Source organism: Falco rusticolus, chromosome Z (assembly GCF_015220075.1).
Source record: "Falco rusticolus isolate bFalRus1 chromosome Z, bFalRus1.pri, whole genome shotgun sequence".
Taxonomy (NCBI): Eukaryota; Metazoa; Chordata; class Aves; order Falconiformes; family Falconidae; genus Falco; species Falco rusticolus.
In genome coordinates this window covers 31,709,525-31,734,951 of record NC_051210.1, presented here as the reverse complement: position 1 = coordinate 31,734,951, position 25,427 = coordinate 31,709,525, and the positions used below count along the sequence as shown (strand labels likewise).

Below are 25,427 nucleotides of genomic sequence, written 5' to 3'. Positions count from 1 at the left end.
CGAGGCTAGAAAAATAACCTTATGCTTATTTTAATATTCTTCCTTTAAAGTGAAAGAACCCTCCAACCTTTTCACAAACGTATAAAAACTCTCTGGCACAGTGACATGTTTATTGCATAGTCCTCTCTGATGTTTCTTGAGAACAGGTACTGATTAAATGACAGTTCCTGTATCAGCACATTAAAATATAACATCACTGAAGAAATAACAGCTGAATAAAATAAAATGAGCAGGAAAATAAAATAAAGTGCCAGAACAAACAGTACCATTGATAGACGGAAGGTAATCTTTCCTGTTGCAACAAATATACTACTGTTCATTTTTACAAAACTGAGTTGATAGCAGATATTAATTAAAGACAGCATCACATTCCTTTTGCAGTAACATGAAGTTTTGGCACAGAGCTTTGCCAGTGAGCCCAAGGTGAAGTACTGTGCACATTTTAATGCAGGTGGTGGCAGAAGTTGCCGGAGTGAGGGCAGAGGAGGGAAAGCAGGCTCACAGAACTGGTTCTGGGTATAAGCACCTGCCCCTCTGCTCTCGCAACTGCCATCTGCAGCAGTTCTCAGAGGTCCTGGCCAGGGGCGGCAATAATCACAGGCAGGTATCACTCAGGACATTGGGCTGGTGGCCGCTAATTCAGCTGCTCCTGACATCCTGACGCCATCCTTTGAAGCCTGTTGGAGTCAGTCGCAGCAGGATTACAGCCCACAGTTTAAGAAAAATTTCTTTCAGACTAGGTAACCTGAAATCTTTCCATTTTGCCCCAGTAGTCATGTTTTCTAGGCCATTCTTGTCTGCCTTTTTACTGACATGTGACATGTTTTCCCTGGGTACCTTTTCATATACACGTATTTTCAAACAGCACTATAAACAGTGGCAGTTTCATACCTCCAGGCAGGAAATTAGGGAGGGAAATGAGAAAAGGCTCCTTCACTGCAGAAAACTCTTTGATAGGAATTTCAAGTGCTTTGACAGTTTGCTGTGAAAGGACCCTGCTTACAGAGTCCAAAGGATCTTGCTACAAGCAAAGCACGTAATAATATCTCTCTCCATCACTCTCTTCTGTGATGGAAAGAGACATTCCAAACAGGGAAGTGGTAACTCTGTGTTTCAGAAAAGATAGGTCCCGTGTCTGTGCTGGTGGATAGCAGAGTGGAAATTTCCCTGTGCACCCACCCGGAGAAGATTTTTCTCAGTGAGCAACTCCAGAACAGGGCAGGAGGCTGGATCCTCTAGTAGAGCCTGTATAAGAGACACAGCAGCTCTGTCTAACAGTTTCTCATACCTTTTTCCAAGGGGAATGGTCCATTTCAAATGTCAGGAATCAGTTTTAATAGCAAGAGAATGTGTCTTTCTTCAATCCTACCAGTTTTATCTCAAAACTTCTTTTGAATTGTAAAGCACCTTTAAAAAAATTAAAAACCTGATGCCTTGGGAATCTCTGCTGGAATACAAATATCGAAGTAAACTGACAAATAAATTTGAGCTTTGGTGCCTTAGGAAGGAAACTGTCTTTGATAAGCATTCTTGTTTTTTACCTACCTCCCATACCTACCAGTCTTACTGGGGGTCCTTCCTTGTAATGCTTTCTTATCATAGATACCAAGGAGATACTCAGCAACCTGTGAGCAACCCTTTGTGATTTCTGAGAGGAGTTGCCTTCACTGTATCTTTGACTCAGAAATGGAGGTATATTTCTCTACTAGTCTGTGTCTCAAAGGGTGTTGCAAGAGCTACTGTTGGAAAGAGTCACTCTCTGCTACTCTGCTCTTCCTCACCACCCAGGGACCTCAGGCTGGTTAAAGAGATTGAGCTGCAACTGTCTCAGGGCCAGTGCATCCCTTTCACGCCTCAGGTTTCCAGTGGCTTCTCTTCATGGCCATCCCCATGAAGCAGTAGGCTACTGGGAAAGCAACAGGTAGTCTCTTTGCTTTAGGGATGGGGGCAAGGGGACGGGACATGCCCTAATGACTTTGAAGGTGTGCTTCAAAATCAATGAAAGCTTGTTTCATTATGGAATTAGTAAAATAGTAAATGTTTTTCACTGCAGAGTATGCAAGAGGAGACAGATTAATGCATGCCTAGGAATCCTGGACAGGACATTTAGAATTATTCAAAGAAAGGTTACAGACATGGCTGCTTCTTGCAAACTTATTTAACATGCAGTATTTCAGTACACAAGCTTTGCTTTCAATAGGGCATTGTTTCAACAAGGCATACACTTAAGGTATTGTGCTGGAAAGCATTCTACTTCAGAAAAACTTCTTAAAGGCACCAAGGAAAAACATGGAATTGAATGTGACTATAAATTAAGCAGATGCTTGAGTGCTGACTTGAATTTGTGTGGGCTTATATGCTCACTTTTAAGTAAGTTGTGGCTGAAAGGGTTCCTGACAAGGATTATGATGTTGACTTTAGATGAAACATCATTTGTAATGGAAAGCTTGCATGCTTCCTTTCATAAGCTGCTGAACAGTCGTTATTATCCCTGCATCTCTGTGAGCAGATAGCACTAAAGGAGTGAAGAGATTTTTGCGCTTATCTGCAGAAGTATAAATGGATACTTGGAATTAATAAAAAAAAAACAACTGTCAGAGGAAAGAGGAACAAGAAGAGATTTTGACTGACTAGGTTATAATGGGATGGAAGTATATCAATACTCAATGTAATAAGGAAATAGTTATGTCAGTATCACTACGTACCTGTCAAGGCAAACTTGATGGTACCAGGTGGAACCTATAATCCAGTCCTCTGCCACAGTAGCTTTCAGGAGCAGTAAGATGGCCCTGTCACCTGAGCTGAGACTAACTGCAGCTAATCACAGTTAGATTTTTTTAAAATTTTATTTTAGTAATTGAATATGGGTTACAGCACTGGTGAACCACATGATTGACCCTCACAGAAAGCATCAGATGAGGAGCAGAGAAGGGAATAAATCCACCTTTACTTGCTGCCTCAGGGAGCTTACTGCCATGCCGAACCTGCAGTTGGATTAGGGCAGCTTGCAGGACCCTAGGATAGTATAAAGATGTCTCTCTAGGCAGTTCCATGAAGGATAGCAATCTGTCTTCATAATCTTCATAGTCTTTGTGTGTTTCTTCTTTCAGTTCTGTCAAGGTCTTTTTTCCCCATTTTTTAAATCAAAACCCTTTTTGAGTTAAAACCATTAAATACAGCTGTTTATGCAGAAATTACGCTGTTTGCATTAGGATGCTCCCCACACTGCCTTGCAGAATCAGGGTATTTGAGACAAGAAAAGAGCTCAAGTTCTCTGCTTTACTAGCTCAAGTCAAGCCCTCCTGCCAGGAGGGAAGTTTCCATCTAGGTCCTGTCAGTCACCTCTCCAGGCTATAATGCAACTGCAGATGATGCAATAGCACTTTTCTCATTGATTAGGCAGGGTCCTGACACCAGCGTGAAAACCTGACTTGCCCAGCAGTTTGGTGCGATTGTTCTCCTGGGGTTGGTATCTACTCCCTGGCATGCAGAAAAAGACGGCTTCTCACCTGTCCAACAGCTGATTTCTCTTCTTTATGCATTGGCTCTCCTAGCTGTGCACTGGAGGGGGAACTGGACACTGAGCAGCTCTTGCTTTGTGAAGCTTCATCTCCTCCTTTAAGTCTCTTTTACAGTTTCAAAGGCCTGCTCTGCATCTGCACTGATGGTCCTTCCCCAGCAGCCTGAAGAGACTTTTCAGAGTTCTGTGGAAGTGCTATAAGATACACAGGAGTAAGGTCCCCCATGATGGTGCACATCTTACCAAACGTATTACAATTTGCTTTGCATGAGCTCTGCCCCTGTTAGGAAATTCCAGCCCAGTGAGTTATTTACCTTACTTTGCTGTACAGCGAGCATGGGAAAGAAAGGGCAGGGTGCAGCCTCTGAAGCAAGGTGAGCCTGGAATCCTTTCCTACAGTTTATTTGGCCACCCAGGGTTTTCTTCATGCTGAGAAGTTCACCAGCGCAGCAAAGGACTCCACACTGGATAAAGCTCACTATACCGTGGCAGTTGCATTCAGCCCCTTATCTACTGTCTGCTTTAATCTAAGGCCTGCAAGTTTTCAGACACTCCCACCCATTCCTGGCATTAATGAGGTTGTTTGAGAATCCCTCAATGCTAAAGACACTTCCCTATCTGGCTGGCAGTTTAGCATTCCTGGGCTTAGACCTGCTTTTCCCGCACTGATTCCCTCTATGCATATTTCCTCTGTACCGCTTTTTTTTTTTTTTTTTTTTTTTTGCTACCTCTGCACACCACACACACACATTTTCCCTCTTGGGACCCTCTGGCCTGTCACTGCCTTGTGTTTTGCCATTCACATGTCCCCCCACCAGGTGCAGAATGTTTTCTAAATGCTCTTGCAGACCTTTTGCAGATGCTTATCACATCACCCTAAAGTGAAAGCTGACATCTTTCTTGGCAATGGGAAAGTATGACTTGCCTCAAAGTGCAGTTTCAACCAGGTCTCTCCATACACCCTTGCACTCTTCTACAACCCATGTTGCCCACCTTTTTCTGAAAACTAGTGTTTGCAAAGAGTAATTGCATTTCCTCACTAACGAACTGTGAGCTGTTGTGCCTCTGTCCCTATTTCCCCTCATCTCAAAATTAAATGAAGCAAACAAAAACTGTTCCCGGTCACGCCGTCTTTAACATGTGTCACCTCTTGACCCTCCGTGGTGAGCCAGATGCTGTGCAGGTCTCTCAGTCGCGCGCCTGCCAACTGGGTCAGTCTGTCGGCTATCGGGGAGGAAGCGATCAGGCGGTGCAGCAATCTGAAGCGTCTGTCCTCTGTTTTTCTTTTTCTTTTTTTTTTTTTTTCTCTTTCCTTTCCTTTGCTAAGGTTGGATTTGTGAGGGGGAACTGCCACCGAGTCCATGTCATAGGAGGAAGAGGGACACGCTGCCTTGGTTCAGCAAGAGTTTATGTGCTCTCAATCTTTCCTGAAGTTTCTATCTTGCAGACCCAGCGATTTCCTGTTTCCTTTTTGCTGGCCCTGATTTTTGTAGAGATAGTGCCAAAGTGAGAAAGCACTGTCTTAGGGCCAGAGAGTAATTCACTAACTTGTAAGCAATTCCAGCTGCTGGCAAAACAGCAGGCTCCTTAAATGATCTCCTGTGAAGGTCCCAGGAATCTGTTACACTACATGTTATTTGTGAAGGCAGAGGCTGAAAAAATTATATAACTAGATTGAACAACTAGCTTAGAGTATTACATCACCAAAGCAATGTGAAAAATTCTGAGCAGCCCCATGAAACAGACTGTAAATGCCTCCTGTAGAGATCTGGCATCCTTTTCTTTTTTTTCCACTGAGTTTTATTTGCTGGTGTTGGTAGTTTTTTAAACCTTTGGTATGTTCAGAGCTATATGGATGCAGTTTCAGCTCTGGAACCATTAAGTATGAAGGAACATGAAACACATCCTTTACACATGTGGTAAAACAGAAGTTCTTGTCGGTTCAGAAAGGGGCTAGTTTTTGATTACTCTCAGGTTTTGGCTTGTGTTCTTCTTGAAAGTATCCATAGACCTCTTGCTGCCCACAGTCATTCTGGATCCAGCAGGTTTCCTCATTCAGTGCAGTACAAAAATGCTGAAGTTTTTTTGCATTCACACGTACTTTGCAAGTCAGGCTCATCCAGCACTGGTTGGAGTGAGCTGAAGAGGCTCAGTACCCAGTGGAAAGAAAATGTAGATGGTTTAGTTGAGACATAGAGGGAATAAGTACTGCAGCCAAGTTTACATGGGAAATAAACCTAACCTACAGATCAGGGCTGGACATCTTTAAACTGCTCATCAGCAATTTGAGATGGAATTGGATTGTGCTTTTAAAGAAATGAATGAGCTTCAAATGAGGGAATATGAATTAGTAAAGCTGACTTTCTTATGAGAGCACACACACACTTTGTTACTCCAAACCTTGCTTGTGTGTGCTCTTTCCCCCTCCTTCTCTGCCTATGTCCCTCTCTTACTCTATGCAGGTACCTTCTTCTTCCATTGGCATAAACTGCAAGTAGACTTTGCTTAAGCCTCAGTCTCAGAAAACAGTGATAAGCAGAAGTATTTGTTCTGTTCCTCCTCAGTAATTTACTCTTTTTCTTCACAAAAGGTTTCCACCTGCAGTCCACTAAGGTGGCATATTTGCATACCATAAGTGGCCTTCCAGTGAGGATGGCAAGCCTTCCTTTGTGCTACAGCTGCCACTTTATCTCCATTGAGCCACAGGCATTTCACTAATCACCTTGCATGACTTTGAGCGTGTCCTCTGACTTTACACCAGCTTTGCAGAAACTCAATTCAAAGAGGCATGGATACTATTCTGTTTAGCTTGCAAAGCCCTTCCCTTTCAGTCTCAGTAATCCCTTAGGGCTCCTCTCAGCAGACTGCCTCACCTGTGTAGGGCCTGGGAGTCCTGCTGCTGTAGCCACTGAACTTCAGAGGGGTATTTTGGGAAGCAAGAGAGAGTAAAGAGAATGCATTTTCCTGCTTCATGGCAGAAAAGGGTCAGAGATTCCCCAGGTAAGCTCAGAATTACATGAAGTTGTGTCTGCTTGACATGAAATGATCCTAAGGTAGTTTTACAGCAGTAATTCATGTTATAGAGAGTAGTTTTTGAAAGATGCAATAGTTTCTATTTTTATTCTTGTTAATAGCTTTTAGTCAGTTCCCGTAGATAGGAACAGATCTCATTGTCTTTCAGTGCCCTGTGAATAACTGCATTAGTAGGAACTTTGTTCAGGCTGCCTGCAGTTGCTTTTTTACTGTGGTGTTTCTGCATTCAGGGAAGTTGGGTGGGGAGCAGGGAGGAGGTATAGTATGCAGTGTTTTCAGTTGTTATCTCATGCATGATATTTTCAAATTTCATTACAGCATGTAATTTAGTCCTTTCAGTAAGCTAGGGGTTTGGTATAGGGCTCTGAAACAAACCAGCTTTTCTATCTTGTGCTTGCATAGCTGAAGAAAGCATTGCAGAAGAGAAAGAAGGTACAAATTTTGACTAGGTGAATAAAGAAAAATGCGTAGATACATGGTCTACGCTGCTGGTTGTTCCCACTATACACCCTCCAAGCCCCTGTCTGCTAGAGATGTATGGAAAGTGTTTTGGGCCTCGTTATGGATTGTATTAAATTTGTTCTGATGAACACCTGCTCCCAAACACCACATTTCTTCCGTTATGTGGCTTTAAATGAAACCCAAAACCACAGTTAGTGTTTCTTGTATTTAATTTGCAAAATAGGCTTATAGTGCATACACTGAATGGTGGCCATATGCCATAAAAACTAGGCATCCTTTGCAAAGAAAAATTAACATCAGAATTAACTCACTGGAGACTTTTTTCCCCCTCTCACCCCATGGAGTTACAAAGCTCAGGCAGGTTGGGACCACAGTGCCAGTAGATCAGTAACACAGAGAAAATTCACATGCAAGATTTATACAACAGTTTTGAACATGCAATGCCAAAAACATGTGCAGAGGCACTCCCCACAAACATATGTGTAAAGCCCTTGTATCATGAGATTTCTCTGAGAGCTGCAGATTATTCCCATCTCTAGCAATCAGTTCACAGCAATTGCTGCTATGCAAAGCTCACATCAGCTGGGAAGTAACGGTTACTTTGAATCTTCACAGTGATCTGCTTTTGCTTGAGCTGCTGCTGAAAGCAGCAGTGAGCAAGAGGATGGAAACAATTATAGATTGCTGTAAGCCCACTTGCTACTGTATCTACCTGTAAAATTCAATTTTAAACATTCCATTAGCCAGCAGGGTAGCAAAATGGGTTTTTTTGCCAGAAACGCTGCAACAATATTGCTTTTTTTTCCTTTTCAAATGAATGCATTAGCTTCCTGAGCTCAAGGACATCCTCAGAGTGCTTGTCTCACTTGAAGTTTGAAGTCTTTCAGTAGGTAAAAGGACACAACGGTGAATTGGCTGTCAGCAGAGAGAGGCTTAACAGTCAGTTTACCTGTTAAGACTTACAAATGCTTCAAAATATATATTGCTATATAGATGGGATTCACTCACCTACGCTTCTCACATCTCAGGTCTTGGTATGCCATAGCCTGTCATATCAGGCATCTCCCTTGGGCTAAAGGTCCAGGCTCCTTTCAAGCCTATGAAGAAAGAAAAGCTCTTCCATGAAGCAGATCTCCCATCCTAAGGTTCATGTCAAGGATGGTGGTCAGCTCATTGATATCAAGCATAGACAACCCTTCATTGCTGAGCTGAGGGCAGTCTGTTGGCCAGCCTTTTGTCAACATTGGGTGCAAAGTCCTGTTTGAACTGGTGCTAGCTGAAAGTGTCAGACTACTCTTAAAACATGACCCCTTTTCCTGCCTCTAGACAAGGCATAAATTTATCCTGGTCTGAGAGGTTATAAATCATGCTTTGAGGGGCCAGGAGAAAGGAATGTGTTATTACAAGGAATTAGTACTCCATGTTTGCATTTCATTAGCACTTAGAGGCCCCCATCAAGATCAGGATCTAGGGAGATGTGGCACAAAGGGTGCAACAGTGGGAAGCAGGAGGGAGAGTGAGTTTTGGAAGATGTCACAGAAGAGATCATGCCAAACCATAGGGAAGGCACCCCATGCAAGCAAGGCATCATGGAAGAAAGAGAAAGAAACTGGCATGCTAGTGATCAATGGCAAAGGAAGGAAGGGGTATGAAAGATGTTAGCTGCACAGGCAGATGGGATTTTGATGAGTAAAAGGAAGGACTTAAATATAGCAGTCACAATCTCATGTCTCATCAAAACAAGGTAGCTAAAGTCACTCTGAAAATGGTGCCAGCCAAAGTGGCCCATTCTCCCAAGTGCCAAGTGCTAAAAATGCAGTTTTACTTGGAAGATGATGGAAAACACATGAAAATCAAATATGACAGGGACTACTTCATCCTTATTCTCAGAAATAGGAACTCAAAATATATGTGGTATTTGTTGATAGACAATCTGCTAAAAGCATGTTTTCTTTGGATTCAATGTGTGCAGCAAATGTTAAAATAGCCTACTACAAACATGCCCCTCAGGTGCCTTTGTGTCAGAAAAGGCTTTGAATATCAGGCAACTTTTATATAGGTGCTTGCAGCTCTCTAGTCAACTCCAGTGCGATCCGTCGGTAGATAAAAGCATTGTTCCACCTGAGGGTAGAAGCTGTCTTTCAGAAACAAAAATACTGGGATTTGTTCAGCACTGTAACAAAATTTCTTACTTCTATATGTCTGGAGACGGCTAAACAAAAACATGCAGGAAACTTCCCCACTTTTCAGAGATGACAGGTAGTCAATTTAGTTAGTTTTAGCCATTTAAAAATTAGGGGCATATTCTCAAGAGTTTAAGCTTCCGTCAGTGTAGGGAGACAGACACCATCATCAGAGAGGCTGTTTATCCCACTCATTGTGGGAATAACTTCAGCTCCTTTCTGTAAGCAGTGGAGAGCACCTTACAACTAAACAATTCAGTTTTAGGCAGATAAACCCAAGTTTAATAATGAGAATGACTGGCCAGAGGTCACATAGCCCATCAGTGGCAAGGTTCCTGAGCTGAGTACTGACTGGTGTCCAGGCTTCAAGCATGTCTACTGTGTTCTGACAGAATTTAGAGCAAAACTTGTCCAGACTAGAGGGCAACCAGAAATTGTAGTTTGGGTCTGCAGCTGAAGCCTAGCAGGTACATGCCTGACTGGAGTTTAACCCAGCTTACAGAGGTGGTTTTGGAGGCACAGAGCAGTGTGAGGAGCTGAGAACATAATATGGCCTCCCCATCACCCCTGTTGCTGCTAGCTAGTTTAAAGCAACCTCAGGCAGTCACCTTACACTAGTAGTTACCAGCAATGACTGCAGTGGGGACATTTTTGAGCACTCTCTCTCTCACAGTACTGCTCCCTTCAGTCAGAACACCATCATTTTCTTGACGGACACTGCACAGGCAAATCCTAAGGCTGGGATTTCTCATCCTAAACTGGCAGCCTCCTGCAAGATTGCTAGCTAATCCTGCCTTCTGCAGGTATTCCCTGAATGCAGCAGGGAGTAAGCTAAGAAACAGTGCAAGCACAGTGCTACTGCCATTTGATAGCACTACAGGCTATTATAGGCTATAGCACTATAGCTACTATAGGCACTAATGGTGTCTAGCAGCCTTGGTGGCCCAAAACTGTTAATACTTCATGCAGATGAGCCCATCTGAAGGAGATGCTATGTTGGCCTCCAGATCACAGATTCCTGCAGACACAGGTATGGCAATCACACACACAGAGGAAGGCACAATGCCTCCAGACCCCCGTCCTCTCCCTCCCTACAGAGTTGAACCAGAGCAGCCACAGCTCTCATTTATGGGCTGGGGGAGAGGCAGTCAGCATTCAGCCAGTCACCCTCTCCCCTGGGAAGAAGGCAGTGGCTGAACCAAGGGGTTCAGTCCCAAGAGACTGAATCAGCCTCAGGTAAAGCTTCACTTACTTCAAGGCAGTGCCAGGAAGAAACCTCATCCAGGGCCTCAGTTTATTGGGCACCATATTAGCAGTCTGTAATGACTCTCACACCCCAAAAAGCACTTGAATGCAATTAATGTGATGTAAGTAACGGCACAAATTACACATTTTTAATTAAATATACATGAGTGCTGCAGAAATTTAAGGTCATTTGATGGACAGGGCTACTGAAATCCTCTCTTTCTCCCAGACCGTGTGTGGGGTAGCATATCTCTGAAGTATGTATTTAAACTCCACTTCCTGTGTTGATCAACAAAATACATGATCAGGTAATTAGTGCCTGTGGTAGCAACACAGAGAGCTCAGAGGACTTGCCAGATCTTTCCTGGCCTTACTTCTTCCCCCAGATACAAGTACGCTTACCAGTTAGGAAAAAACCCAAGCCATTCTGATCCATATTTTCACTCTTTGTCTTTTCCAGCCACTTCCACATCTACAACTGGGACAAGTCATCTCACAAAATGTGACATAAAGCAGAAAGCCTTCTGCGTAAATGGGGGAGAGTGTTACATGGTTAAAGACCTTCCAAACCCCCCAAGATACCTGTGCAGGTAAGAAATCCTATTTCTTTACTTTGGTGGAGCCTCCAGGTTCCAGAAATGCTTTTTCTTTTAAGGAGCACCTGAACAATTTCTTCCCCTGTACTTAAGCATTAGATATTTCTTCATTTTTAAGTATGTGGACGTGGAAAACAAGCTACTAAGAATGATCTTTGTGGTTTTATATAAAGCATAACAGAGGCTAGGTGGTAAATCTTCCCACATGATACTGGCACAGCAAGCCCCATTGACACTTATATGACAAGAAGTAATACAACTTGTTCTTAATGCTAGAAATAATGAAAGAGATACCATAAACTAAATACATGGCAAATAGCAAAAAAAGGTGTGTGGATAACTGCATTGGATAAGTGCCCTATATACAGGGCAGATTGGTTATTTTTATTGTCTGCTGTAGTAACTGAACACTTTCTAGTGAGACTGGGTTCACAACTGGGGTTTTGCTGTTACGTTGAATTGCACAAAAAACTATTAATATAATGGTAATTGGTGGAAATTACTGCTTTGTATGAGGATCTTGATTCAGCAGGTCATATGAGTTTAGTCTTAAGGGTATGCTTGTGCACCTGTCTCAAGTTCTGGCCTGTGCTCTATCAGGCTGTTGTGATAGTCTATTATGTTGGAGAACATGGCTTCACCAGGGGCCCAGTGTAAATGCCTCTATGCAAACGCGTGTAGCATGGGGACTAAACAAGGAGATAGAGGTATGTGCACACTTGCAGGCTATGGTCTTATTAGCATCGTGGAGATGTGGTGGGATGGCTTCTATGACTGGAAGTGTTGGAATACAAGGATAGAGACCCTTTAGGAAGTACAGGCAGGGAAGAAGAGGAAGGGGTGTCACCTTCTATGTCAGTGACGAGCTGAAGTGCATGGAGCTCTTCCTAGGGATGGATGAGGAGCCAGCTTGGGGCTTATGAGTCAGGGTTAAAGGCAGGGCAGGGAGAGGTGACATTATACTGGAAGTCTGCTACAGGCTGCCTGACCAGGAAGACCAGGCAGATGAGGCTCTTTATAGACAGATAGGAGCAGCCTCACATTCACAAGCCCTCATCCTCATGGGGTACGTCAACCGCCCCAATATCTGTTGGAGGGACAACACAGCAGGGCACAAGCAATCCAGGAGGTTCCTGGAATGTGTTGATGATAGCTTCCTTCTCCAAGTGATAGAAGAGCCAGTGAGGAGAGGTGCAATGCTGGACCTTATTCTCACCAACAAGGAAGGGCTGGTGGGGAATGTGAAACTTAAGGGCAGCCTTGGCTGCAGTGACCATGAAATGCTGGAGTTCAAGATCCTTATGGCAGCAAGCAGGACACACAGCCAGATCACTAGCCTGGACTTCAGGAGAGCAGATTTTGGCCCCTTCAGGGATCTGCTTAGTGGAGTACCGTGGGATAAAGCCCTGGAGGGAAGAGGGGCCCAAGAAAGCTGCTTAATATTCAAGGATCACCTCCTCCAAACTTAGGAGCTATGCAGCCCAACAAAGATGAAGTTGGGCAAAAATGCCAGCAGGCCTGCATGGATGAACAAGGAGCTCCTGGACAAACTCAGACTCTGAAAGAAAATCTACAAAGGGTGGAAGCAAAGACAGGTAGCACAGGATGAATACAGCGAAGTTGTCCAAGCAGTCAGGGACCAGATTAGGAAAGCTAAGCCCTGATAGAATTAAATCTGGCCAGGGATGTCAAGGGCAATACAAAAAGCTTCTATATGCATGTTGGTGATAAAAGGAAGACTAGGAAAAAAGTGAGCCCTCTCCAGAAGGAAATGGGAGACCTGGTTGCCCAGAACATGGAGAAGGTTAAGGTACTCGATGACTTTCTTGCCTCGGTCTTCACCAGCAAGTGTTCCAGCCACACTGCCCAAGTCACAGAAGGCAAAGACAAGGACTGGGAGAATGAAGAACTGCTCACTGTAAGAGAAAATCAGGTCTGAGATCATCTAAGGAACCTGAAGGTGCACAAGACCATGGGGGACCTGATGAGATGCATCCATGGGTCCTGAGGGAACTGGCAGATCAAGTGGCTAAGCCACTATCCATCACATTTGAAAAGTCACAGTGGATTTGTGAAGTTCCCAGTGACTGGAAAAGGGAAGCATCATCCCCATTTTTAAACACGGAAACAAGGAAGACCTGGGGAACTACAGGTCAGTCAGTCTCACTTCTGTGCCTGGCAAGATCATGGAACAGATCCTCCTGAAAACTATGCTACGGCATGTGGGAAACAAGGAGGTGATTGGTGACAGCCAACATGGCTTCACTAAGGGAAAATCATGCCTGACAAGTCTGGTGGCCTTCTACAGTGGGGTTACAGCACTGGTGGATAAGGGAAGAGCAACTGTCATCATCTACCTGGACTTGTGCAAAGTGTTTTACATTGTCCCACATGACATCCTTGCCTCTAAACTGGAGAGACATGGATTTGATGGGTGGACTGCTCAGTGGATAAGGAATTGGCTGGATGACCACACTCAAAGACTTGCGGTCGATCGCTCCATGTACAACTGGAGACCAGTGATGAGTGGGGTTCCTCAGGAGTCAGTATTGGGGCCAGTGCTGTTTAACATCTTAGTTGGTGACATGGACAGTGGGATTAAGGGCACCCACGGCAAGTTTGCTAACACCGCCAAGTTGTGTGGTGCAGGCAACATGCTGGAGGAAGGGATGCCATCCAGAGGGACCCTGACAGGCTTGGGAGGTGGGCCCATGCAAACCCCATGACATTCATCAAGGCCAAGTGCAAGTTCCTGCACCTGGGTTGGGACAATCACAAGTACAGGTTGGGCAGAGAATGGATTGAGAGTAGCCTTGAGGAGAAAGACTTGGGAGTGTTGGTGGATGAGAAACTCAACCTGACCCAACAATGTGCGCTTGCAGCCCAGAAATCCAGCTGTATCCTGGGCTGCATCAAAATAAGCATGACCAGCAGGCTGAGGGAAGTGATTCTTCCCCTCTAATCAGCTGTTGTGAGAATTCTGGGGCTGCCAGCATAAGAAGGACACAGACCTGTTGGAGCGAGTTCAGAGGAGAGCAACAAAGACAATCAGACAGCTGGAGCACCTCTCCTCTGAAGACAGGCTGAAAGAGTTTGGATTGTTCAGCCTGGAGAAGAGAAGGTTCTGGGGACACCTTATTGTGGCCTTCCAGTACCTAAAGAGAGCCTACAGAAAAGCTGGAGGGTGGCTTTTTACAAGGTCACATAGTGACAGGACAAGTGGTAATGACTTCAAACAGAAAGAGGGCAGATTTAGGTTAGATATAAGGAAGAAATCCTTTACTGTGGGGGTGGCGAGGCACTGGAACAGGTTGCCCAGAGAAGCAGGGGATGCCCCATCCCTGGAGGTGTTCAAGGTCAAATTAGATGGGGCTTTGAGCAGCCTGGTCTAGTGGAAGGTGTCCCTGCCCATGGCCGAAGAGGTTGGAACTAGATAACTTCGGGTTAACAGTTGGATCTGATGATCTCAAAGGACTTTCCCAACCTAAATGATTCTGATTCTATCTTTGAGGCCCCTTCCAACCCAAGCTATTCTATGATATGATTCTGATATGAACTTGGGTGAAGAGCTACAGCACTAGAGTTCACCTGCCTGGTAGTGCATCAGGTAGCATTTACCTTTGGAGCTCAACTGTTCATAGTCAGTTACTGCTGCTTTCTGGCTTGAGAGGAAACTCAGCATGTAAACCTTGGAAAACATCCTTGGGGCCTGGCAGGACTGAGAGGAAAGGGTGCACTTTTGTGAGGATATTGCTGTTTTTCAGACAGACAAAAGACAGTGGTCAGTAAAGACTGTCATATGCTGTAACTGCATAGATTTTTGGTCTTCTGGTACTAAAAATCAAATGACACTAATTGTAACGATTACTCTGGTGGGTGAGTTAGGTGAAGGTCTATGATGCTTTCATTAGGTCAGGAAGGCATTGACTGCTTGTATGTGTTTTAAATTAAAAACAAAAACAAAAAACAAAAACAAAAACAAAAGAAACCCCAACAACCCAAAAAACCACACAAACATCAAACCCCAGAACGTTCTGCTTTATATGTGAGGTTTTGTTTTTGTAGAAGGATGTTACCTGTACTTCATTATCTTTGTATTGCTTTGCTTTTTCACAGATCACTCTGTTATTGAAAGTAATGAATAATTTTCCATTAATTTTAGAATAATTCTTAGTTAAAGTGAATATGGAAAAGTTACTTGCTCTAATGGGTCCGATTTTATTTTAGAGAGAGAGAGAGAAAGAAAGTTTTGTGTTAAATTTACGTGATCATTATGAGCCAGCACTAAAAGATGAGCAGTTTGCTATGACTCTCCAGGGTGTGTACAAGAGCCTACCTGCCTGTTTCAGCTTCCTGTCCAAACACTACGCAGAAAACTCCAGGGCAGCAGAGCTGAGCATCTAGCAGACTTGCTAATAATTAACACTGTCATGACAGTTTCAGAGGTATCCCATTTTCAGTGGCAAGGGGACAATTTTTTTTTTAAAATTCAGAGATCTGACTGTGTTTGTTCTTTCATGTTATGGATTGGCTAATTTTTTAATTAAACAGCTCAGCGAAACTTGCATGAAATGGTGATTTTTCCCCCCTCTTGCAGATGAGAAATAACCTTTAATTCTGGGCCTGGGGTTGAAAGAAAAGGCAATTTCCAAATCTGGCAGATGTGCCTCTCTCTGGGTGGCCCAATACCTATTTGGAAAAACCATCAGAGCTGTAAAATCAGAGGGGATGAATCTCATTTACAGTAAGGCAGTGGAAAAGGATTCTTATCCTCAGGATAGTCAGGGCCACCACTGTTATGTAGGGGCTATGCCCTCTAATATTTGCCAGAACTGAAGCTTTACGTTTTGTGCAAAACAGGACATAATACAGCCACGTAAGAAATAGAAGTGTGAGTACTTGAAAGTGGATGTGCTGGGAAACTGAAATGACAAAATATGGTTGTCTCCTTATTTCATTAAAAGTACAGATGTCTACTTTTAATTCTAGTGTTCCAGTGTTAATTAAAATAAGTATGCAACCAGTACACATTGCCTTCATTGTTCTGAGAAAATAAATCTTCCCCCAGAACATGCCTACGGAAACACAACGCTTGAAATATGGTACTTAGTCTTCATATTTCTGCCTCAGTAGCAAGTTCACATTTTTCCATATGGTCCATCTGTTGAGGGAAAAACAAAATTTCTAAAGCGTAAGCCATATCATTCTAAATTGGTTTTATCCCTAACCAAAAAAAAATTACTCAGATTCACAACAACCATGGAATTTTTCAAGTGATATCTCTGGGTTTGTAAACTCCCTATTTTATTTAAAAAACCTGAGCTCCTAAATCCATCTTCTGTTAAAATCTAGCTATGTACTAAAACAAAAGAGTGTTTTGTAAAATATGTAGCATAATGATCCAGACGGGATCAGATCTTGCTCTCAGGGATACTAATGTGAACTTCAAGAAAATTCCCTGCTTTCAAAAGCTAACCATGTGAAATACTCAAGAAGTGTGTGAAGATTTATTAATGTATTGTACACCTGCATCTGTGGTAGCATGTATGTTCCCTACATGTATTTTAATTATGACCCCAGACTGAACAAATGAAAATGTGAAAAATGAAAAAGGAATCTTTGAGACTGCTCAAATAAACTATCTGTATAAAGTTTTCAGAAATTTCATAGGAACACGTCACATTTTGAAAACAGCATAGACTTTGTAAGCCTGGATGTTACTCGCTTCCTATGAGGCTGAGGTTCGTAAGTCAGTTCTGCTCAGTTGGAAATGGATACCCAAGTTCAATGAAGACAAAAAATCAGAGAGCTTCTTCAATAAATACAAAATTAAGACCAGAAATCCTAGCGTTTGCTTCTTACTTGAAGAAAAATATATGTGAATATAATACCCGTTATGCTTTTAGAGTGTTCTTTTGAAGTGTCGTACCATGAAGGCCTTCATGGTCTAATCGATTTCTTACTCACAAAGATCATCTTTTCTAGTGCTTTTGTTGTCAGTGAAGAAATGAATTTACATCTGAATTTAACTGGATGAAAAAAATGCTTCTCTCTAACAGAAGGATGCGGCTTCTTAGCAGAAGAGTGAATTGCATACTTTTTAATAATATAGCCATTTTCTATATCTGTCTTCATGTAAGGGCCCTGGTGGAATAGAAATTGACAGAAGGTTCTTTAAAACAGCAAAAAGAGAAAATTTGTTTGCATGATGCTAGCAGAACTTCCAAAGACACTCATTCAACAGGCAGGACAGAAATACTATTTCTGATTTAGACTATGAAATAGACTGGTAAATATGGAAGTGTACTGTACTTCCCATGAAAAAATACATTATCCCACAATGGATTTGCTTATAGGCAGTGGATGAAATGGAATTGTGAGGTCCTGATCCATTCAGCCATTCCTCTCCCACTGCAAAACTGTTTGGTGATACGTTTGATGGTCTGAAAAGTGATTTCTGAATGCAAGTGAATACTGTTCTTTGCAACTATTGTGTGAAGAGGAAAAAAGCAATTATTTTAGTATATGTGGTTTAGTATTGTGGTCTCACCCAATTAATACAATAAATAAATATCCAACTAGCCCTTTTTTTAGGCAGAAAGGAAATTATAAGGCTCTTGCAGCACAAATATCTACCTGTTGCCCTGAGTTGTTTTACTCCAACTTTTCCTAGCATCATAGAAGAAATTGGCACATGGGTAATGTCCTAGAAAATAGACACAACAAGATATTTCTCGTACTACATCTGGAAACTTTGAGTAGGACAAGGTGTTTTGAAAACAACACTTTCGCAAGCTGTTTGTAGAAGTGCAGCCTACAGTAAACAACCTGCCAAATAGCAGTGGAAACAGTGCTGCGCTGCATATCTGGGCGACAAAATGCCTTTAGCACTCACACATAACCATCAGCAGGCAGGCTCCTCTCTCATCTCATCTCGGCTGGCCCACCCCGGACCTGATCTCAGTGGCAGGTGCTACAGTCCATTTGCTGACAATGGTTTCAGAGCAAGTATAAAGACACTTGAGTTGTTTTCAGCGCCATCTCAACAGGGCTGACCCTGCTCAGCCTGGAAGCAATCAGCAATGTCTACACCAGTGCTCAAGTTAGTTTTGCCAGCTCCACAGCTGCACCAACACTTGAAAACAAGCACACACCACTGGCCAAGTGGCAGGAGAAAAGCCTGAGGTTTTTAATCAGCAGCATCTTCATCGGGATTGTGTAGGGTTCATAACTGACAAACAAGATTTAGAGGTCCCTGTGAAACAAAAGCCAATGCAGGTTTGAACACCAGCTTTCTAGGGACAGGTATTAAACAAGATCACCATAGCACAAAATAAAACTGAAATCACAGCGGTAAAATATTTTTACTTTCATTCAGTAACATGGAACAAAATACCTTCTATCAAGGGCATTTTGCCTTCTATCAAAGCCACATAACGTCTTCTGTAATGCCCAGCAATATCACCTCTTCATGACACAGTTATCTTTGTTGCATTTTTCTCAAGTGAGTATACCTCTGGAGACTGGGACCTCTCCAGACTGGGTACTTACGAAAAGATGTGACCCTGGCTCTGAAGGACATAAATTTATGATAAACAAATACATCATTACAGCAAATCAGCTTCATAGAATCATCTGCAGATCCTCAAATGACACCTTTATTATATAAAAATCATTCCTGTGTGGTTTATCTGAATAAGATAGTAGTGACATTGGTCCTCTGCTGAAGTGATTTTCTGGAAGTCCCACTTGTACAAGGGCAGCATCCCTGACCCTTAAGGCTAGAAGTAATTGTGGAAGAGTGGAATTTAAAGAATCAGTACAACTTTCAATGCACATGAAACTCAGAGGGACAGAGAAGGTGGAGGGCTGTTCTGAACAATGTGCATTTGCAAATAAGAAGGCTCTTTGGCCCCTTGTAAGTAAATGACAAAGCAGTTTGAAAAGGAGGCTAGCACCAGATCAGCAGCAGGAGAAAAAGACGGTGAGATTCTTGCACCATGGCAAACTTATGGAAAGCATCAGAAAGACGACGCAGGAGACATGTATTCAAGGACACAGATATCAGGTAATTTCATGTTACATGCTGAGTAAGAGTGGATAGATGAAGGAGGAGGAAAGAAGATTGAAATCAATAGACTTTTAGTGTGGTGCACCATCACTCACACTTGCATCTGAAGCACAGGAGCCTGCATTGCTGTAGTGATATCTTGTGAGCCTGAGCTCTGCCTCAAAATGAAGAATAAAAGTGAAGGAAGAACCGACAGCCGGCAGCAGAAAAGACAAGCAAAGCACAGAAGAGAAATTCCTTCACTACAATCAAGGAGAAAGCTGCACTGAAGTTTTCTGCAGAAGAGCTTATGAACTGAAAGGGCTGGCAGCTATGAAACTTCAAATTTTGAGCACACCTCTACCCTCTCTCTTACTTGTCGATTGGACTGACTAATTTTCCATTTGTCAGCCATGTTGAATATACTTTCTGCCTTTGGGTTTGAGTTTGTCTTCTCACCTTTTGGATTTTTTTGCGCTTTTCTGTGATTGGTATTTTAACTATTCCCCTTCAAAGGAAATTACTGGAAGACACAGCATGCCATTACAGAAATAGGGAAAACACGGCATTTTCATACATTTTATGTGACTGGTGAAAGCAACAGTGTAAATTGTTATTATACACTGCATTGCAAACTTAAAAAACTCAGCCTGGTCTTTTCATGAGGTGGAATAAGCAATGAGCTGATACACATTTCTGCTAGTCCTGATTCTTTTTTCTTTCTTTTTTCAAAACAGACAAGGAAAAAACTTCCTAGTTTTTTTACTCTGGTGGATTTTTGCTATAAATTTTGCCAAGTATTGTCTTCTGGAAAGGTTACACTTTTGTGTCCCTTTTTTGATCATTTTTCACTAAAACCTAACCAGGAGGTCACCTAATGCACTCCCATCTCCATAGGCCAGCAGATGTCAGTCTGTTAGTGCAGTGGTTTTGGTGTACTATTGCTTATCACGTTTTTGCCCTTTAGGTGCCAACCTGGATTCACTGGAGCAAGATGTACTGAAACTCTGCCCATGAAAATCCAAAACCAAGAAAGTATGTTAAAATAATCTGAACTTTGCTTTCTTCCCCAACTACAGCAACAAAATCAATAGTACTTGGTGTTTTCACAGTTCAGCTGGAACCGGCCTCTTTACACACCAATTTATGACCTGATTCTCTAAAGTAAAATCTGTACACCATGGCATTATTGACCTCCAAAATGTTTCTCATTTGTGTGATTTTTGGTCTTTCCATCCATTTGCAGATGCATTTGTATGGCGCACACTGGCAGCTTTCTTGTTTGGGAGGCTGCTGTAAAGTGCAACCCTATAAGAGCAAACTCACAGAGATGAGTGATGTACAGAACTTGTGTCCTGGCTGCCTTGTGGAAAGTGCATCCTAAAAGCAATTTGGGAATTTGGAATGGTGAATTTCTGTCTCACATCTCGAAACACACTTTGATCTGGATTGGTTTGGTTTTGGCTGGTTTTTCCAGGGGGAATTTCTTTTCATTTCCACCGAGCAAATGAGTTGCTCTCAACATCTTGAGCCATTTTGACATGCTAAACCGAGATTCAGTTTCTGAAAGTGAACTCACCAAGTCGTATCAGTTCACACTGAAGGAGCTTCTTTCTTAGCATATATTCATCTCTTCTCTTTTCTCTGTTTTTTTCTCTACCATTTTTTTTGTTTGTTTTTCCTCTCAGGTGCCCAAATGAATTTACTGGTGATCGCTGCCAAAACTACGTAATGGCCAGCTTCTACAGTACGTCCACTACCTTTCTGTCTGTGCTGCAGTAGAAGCATGCTCAGTTGGTGCTGCTTTCTTGTCACTGCATCTTTCCTCCAATTATTTTTTTTTTAATCTGTAACTAGATTTGTTGCCTAAGGCCTAATATTGATTGTCTCTGCCTGTTGCATGAAAATTGTAACAAAAGGAGGTGCAATACTCTCCTGGATTGTTTGGCATCGAGGTTATGGGGAAATGCAAGACTTAAGGATGCTGTGAAATTAACACTGAATGTTGTGATATGGACTCCCCACTGACATCAAGCAGTAAAAGTGCAAAAATAACATTTTGAAAGTTTCACGTTTTATTTGCTGCAAAAACCTTATGAGTCTCTGTACAGGACAGTTCTCCCCCAACAAAGGAACAGGTAGCTAATCCTCTACTTGCATATGAGATTTGTATTTGGACCTACAAGTTAAAGGTAATTGACATGCTTACATTGTTTCCGATCAGTACGTGCCAAAGAGGATCAAAGTGTTCTTCCTTCTCGTTGTCCAAGTTTCAGGGGAAAGAGCACAGAAAGAAAAAGGGGGAGAGGCAACATAAACAATGGGGTCTGACGTATTTATTTGTGGGTAACAGGTGCAAGAGATCAAGTATTTCAGAGCCAGATTATTTGGCCAAAGAAATGTATGAGACAGACAGACAGACACACACACACACGACTGTCTGTGTCAGACTGCTGGTTGAATCAGCAGTGGAGTCACATATCTCATAAGCTTTCCCATAGAGCCGTAGGTTAATTATTATTACTTGTCAGGGAGGAAACAGAAATTACACTGAATATTAATTTTCTCTCATTGGCTATAGCAAAGTCAAAGGTAACATATAAGAAAATTGCTTAGATCTTACATTTTAATGCATGTGTGCTATTCATAATTAATTGTTCCTGGCATCAGAATGTGCTATGATCTAAGAGCAGTACTATAGGAACTATTTTTTTGATGGATTACTTGCCAGCACAGAAAAATTTCAGAGACCAAAGGCTAGCTTAATTTAATTTCTGTTAGTATATAGGACAAAAATCCATTAGCATATGCTGGATGCTTTGGAGCCTGAAGAGATGCACAGGTTTTCTCTTATACTCATGGATGAAAAATGTCCATACATAATTCATACTGCCCATCATGGAAGCTAACCATGTAAACCCCAAGGGTGCTGACTGGAGACCAGACCTTCTAGCATTCAAGTGTGTATTTTATGCCCTGTTTTTAAAAGCTTTATTAGTGTGAGTTATTTTCAAAATGCATCTGATAACTATGGATTTGAAAATTTTTATGATGTTACAGTGTTTAAGTTTACCAATTGTTAGAATTAAATGGCCTTTTCTGGGTATTGTGGTGAAAAGTGCAGTTAAAGTTTTCTGATCTTAGAAGAATCATTTAAAAGGAGGTGGTGTAAAAATATAAGATCCATTGTTTGCTACTGAATCTACCCTGAAAACTATCGAAGAATTGTATGTTGATCAAAAATTCAACTTCTTGCTCAGGAAAAAAAAAAAAAAAAAAAAAAAAAAGAGTTTTAGGTGGGTTTTCCTTCATTAGTTTTTCAGTTCCCTAACTCTGGTTGGGATTTTTAAAGGAATCTTTGGGCAGTAGACACCAGGCTGAGATTTTCTGAAGTTGCCTCCATGGAAAAAGCATAGGTACCCTTGCCTTGCTGCAAAGTCATGCTTAGCTGTAGTGCTTAAGCTGATCTAGCCCTCCTCTCCTTCAAATGCACAGGCAGGAGAGCACACCACTACCTACCTCTGAGGGCCACAGACAACAGCCATGAGACTCTGGCACTTCTGCCTACCCTGCATCTGTAGTATAATGTCTACAAATCTTAAAATGACACTTTTAGAAAGGGTCCAGTGAGGGTACACTTATATTTAACAAAAAAAAAAAATAGTGAAGAAGTATTTATATGACTTTTTGTTATTACACCCAGCACAGACCAGAACATACAATTGTAAAGGGGACTTAGAATGAAAGTTATCTTCAGGAAACTGCAGCATTTGGGACCTAAAGTCAAGCTCATATTCTACACCACGTGCTCTGGGTGATCAGCTTAGCTCTGTAGATGCACCCTTTGCAAAGTACAGAGCAAATTGGAATGTTAAATAGCGTTAAGTGCCAGTAGGAAACAAAAGTGTGCATGTGAACTATACGCTGCTGTCTAATTCTACTTGCTTTCAGAAGGATCTTTCTTCATTTGGAAAGAAAGGGTCAATGGGGTTCCACTCCAAGTGTGCCTACTGCTTAAAGCTCTGTATTTGGCCATTGAGAAAAAGTTAGCTTCAGAAATCTGCCTTTGAGTTGGTATTTGTAAGAGTCCTGAAGTTACAAGCTTTGCTGAATGGCTTTTGCAAGATCAAAATAAGGCCAATGCTGCTGAGCATTCTGGAAATCCGCTGTCCCAACAGCGCAAGGCTAACTGGCTTATCTTGGTAGTCATTTGATTAACCCTGGAGGATGCAGTTATCCTGGTGCAGTAGCACTAAGTTGAAAAGGGACACAGGAAATTAGGTGGTTCTCCATTTTAAGAGAAGTTCTTCCATAGAAATGTCTTTTCTTTCTGTCGGTGGAAATGTGAGCATAGCTGGGAATGGATGTGAGGGAGACTACTGGAAAGCATACGTTTAGGCTGACTGTGCCTTGGCTTCCAGGTTTGCAAACACACCAAACCATAGGACAACCTGTTGTGGCTGAGAGGTGGTGGCTATTAGAGTCCCCACTGCCACAGTTACTTCCAGCACTGCAGCTATGAGTTTTTCCCCTGTAACTGGTGCTTACCACCACTGAAGACCAAGGGAAACTAAAGAACGAACTGCGGTAGTTTTGCTTGTCTCTGGAGTCCGGCTGGCAGACTGTGTAATGTCCTTTCCTTGAGCACAGCAGTCACAGCTGATACCAGGTGTTTTACTCAATACCCTGGCTTTTTGCTGTCGCATTTTTGACTTTGGGGCTTGTGGTCCACTGTTGGTCTGTAAGACACCATAAGGTAGTCCACAAGCGTGTTGCAAAAATACATCTGTTCCATGCTGACACATTTGCTGTATTTGAATGTTCAAATATTCACTCCCTTTAAGGCAAGGAAGCAAGGCAAGTGGAGGAAAATAAAAGTAATGAATTAACATTACATTTTTGGCTAATTTTTATGTAGCTATGCATGAAAACTCTTATAGCAACACTGTGCAGAATGATCCTTGGGATAAGAAACAGTGGAGGAGCCTTGGATTAATAGAAGGTTGAGGAAACTTCTCTAGAATATAATCACAGGTAAAGTCTTTGTCCTCCCAAATGCCCCAGACAGGCCAAGGACCCCACCCAAAGGGACAGTTGACATCACTAGTTAACAGTTACATACCTATTGTGAGTACAGGATAACTTACGAGCCATGCTGTAAGCTGTCTTGGGCATGAATTAAATGTGGTCCCTGCCTTCCTGAAGGCAAATGTTTCAGCATGGGACACCAGTTTAGACTGTGTCCCATTTCAGCTCTGCCATCCTTGGTAAGTAAGAGGGGCAGTATCAAGCGGGGTGGAGGTGACAGCCCCTGCCTCATACTGTCAAGATGAGCCTGGCTGAGAAATTAAAGCGGGCAAGAATTGACTAAAGCTGCAATATTCTATAGGGATGACCAAAACTGCTGTTACTCTAATGGCCTCACTTTTTCAGTGTTTCTACAGGTCCTCAAATGTCCATTTTTAAGCAATTCTACTAGCTCAGGATTTGTCAGTTCCTATATATTTCTCAAGTGGTCACATCTGATGAGGGTACTAGACCTTATTTTGCACCTGGGCAAACATTCAATAGAAACCACATTGCTCATAAAAAGTATGTAACAATATTGGGTTCAATAGGAAAAGATCAGAAATGATGACCTGTTTATGAAATGAGAAGTGTTGGGATATTCTCCTTTCTTTTAGTCCAGCCTAGGGAATGTAGCTCGGAACAACAAAGATAAATAAGGGCCACATGACATCTATGTTTGAATAAGCAATGCATGTTTCTTCAGCACGTTTTCTTGTTAGGGCTTTGAGCCAGAACATATTCCCATTTTAAGTACCAAGTTCCCGTTGAATCATTTGAAATAGAAACTGCATGATATGAGTGACTTCCCCTAAAATTAAATTACATCCAAGCTAGGAATCTTACCTATAAGCAAGCATAAATACAGCAATATATATGCATGGGCATGTCATTCATTTTATTGAAGACTTAATCAAGCTTTCTATGCAACTAATGTATATTGTTAGCAGTGTTCATGTAGGCATGCAATACTGGCTCTTTAGGAAGAGATCTGGATGGATTTCAACCTACTTAACCCTTAAAATGTTACTGATTGGCAGGAAAGAATTGGCATTCCGCATGTGTACAAACTACACAAAAAATCCATTTGGTCAGAAAATCAGGGTTGGATTTAAATTTGACCGCACACAAAGACAAAGAAAGTGAAATCCACTGCAGTTATGGTGGTGGCCCCATGGGAAAGGTCTCCTAGGGTACCTATCAGGGGCAAACCTATGTTCTTCCTCACCACCAACTGCTGGGACCTGGGGATGCTAATTTAGGCATGTGAT

At 42.3% G+C, this 25,427-nt stretch overlaps 1 protein-coding gene across 5 annotated transcripts in view; it reads left to right on the top strand.

Moving 5' to 3' along the window:
* NRG1 (neuregulin 1) overlaps window positions 1-25,427 on the top strand; it is a 303,231-nt gene that overhangs the window by 257,403 nt on the left and 20,401 nt on the right. For 3 of the 5 annotated variants that reach the window (XM_037374391.1, XM_037374390.1, XM_037374389.1), the window contains 2 exons: window positions 10,904-11,033; window positions 20,778-20,836. In XM_037374391.1, the coding sequence (XP_037230288.1) occupies window positions 10,904-11,033; window positions 20,778-20,836 (189 nt within the window). Of the gene's footprint in view, window positions 1-10,903; window positions 11,034-20,073; window positions 20,125-20,777; window positions 20,872-25,427 lie in introns of those variants that run through there. The other 2 variants (XM_037374393.1, XM_037374392.1) reach the window with 2 other exon arrangements.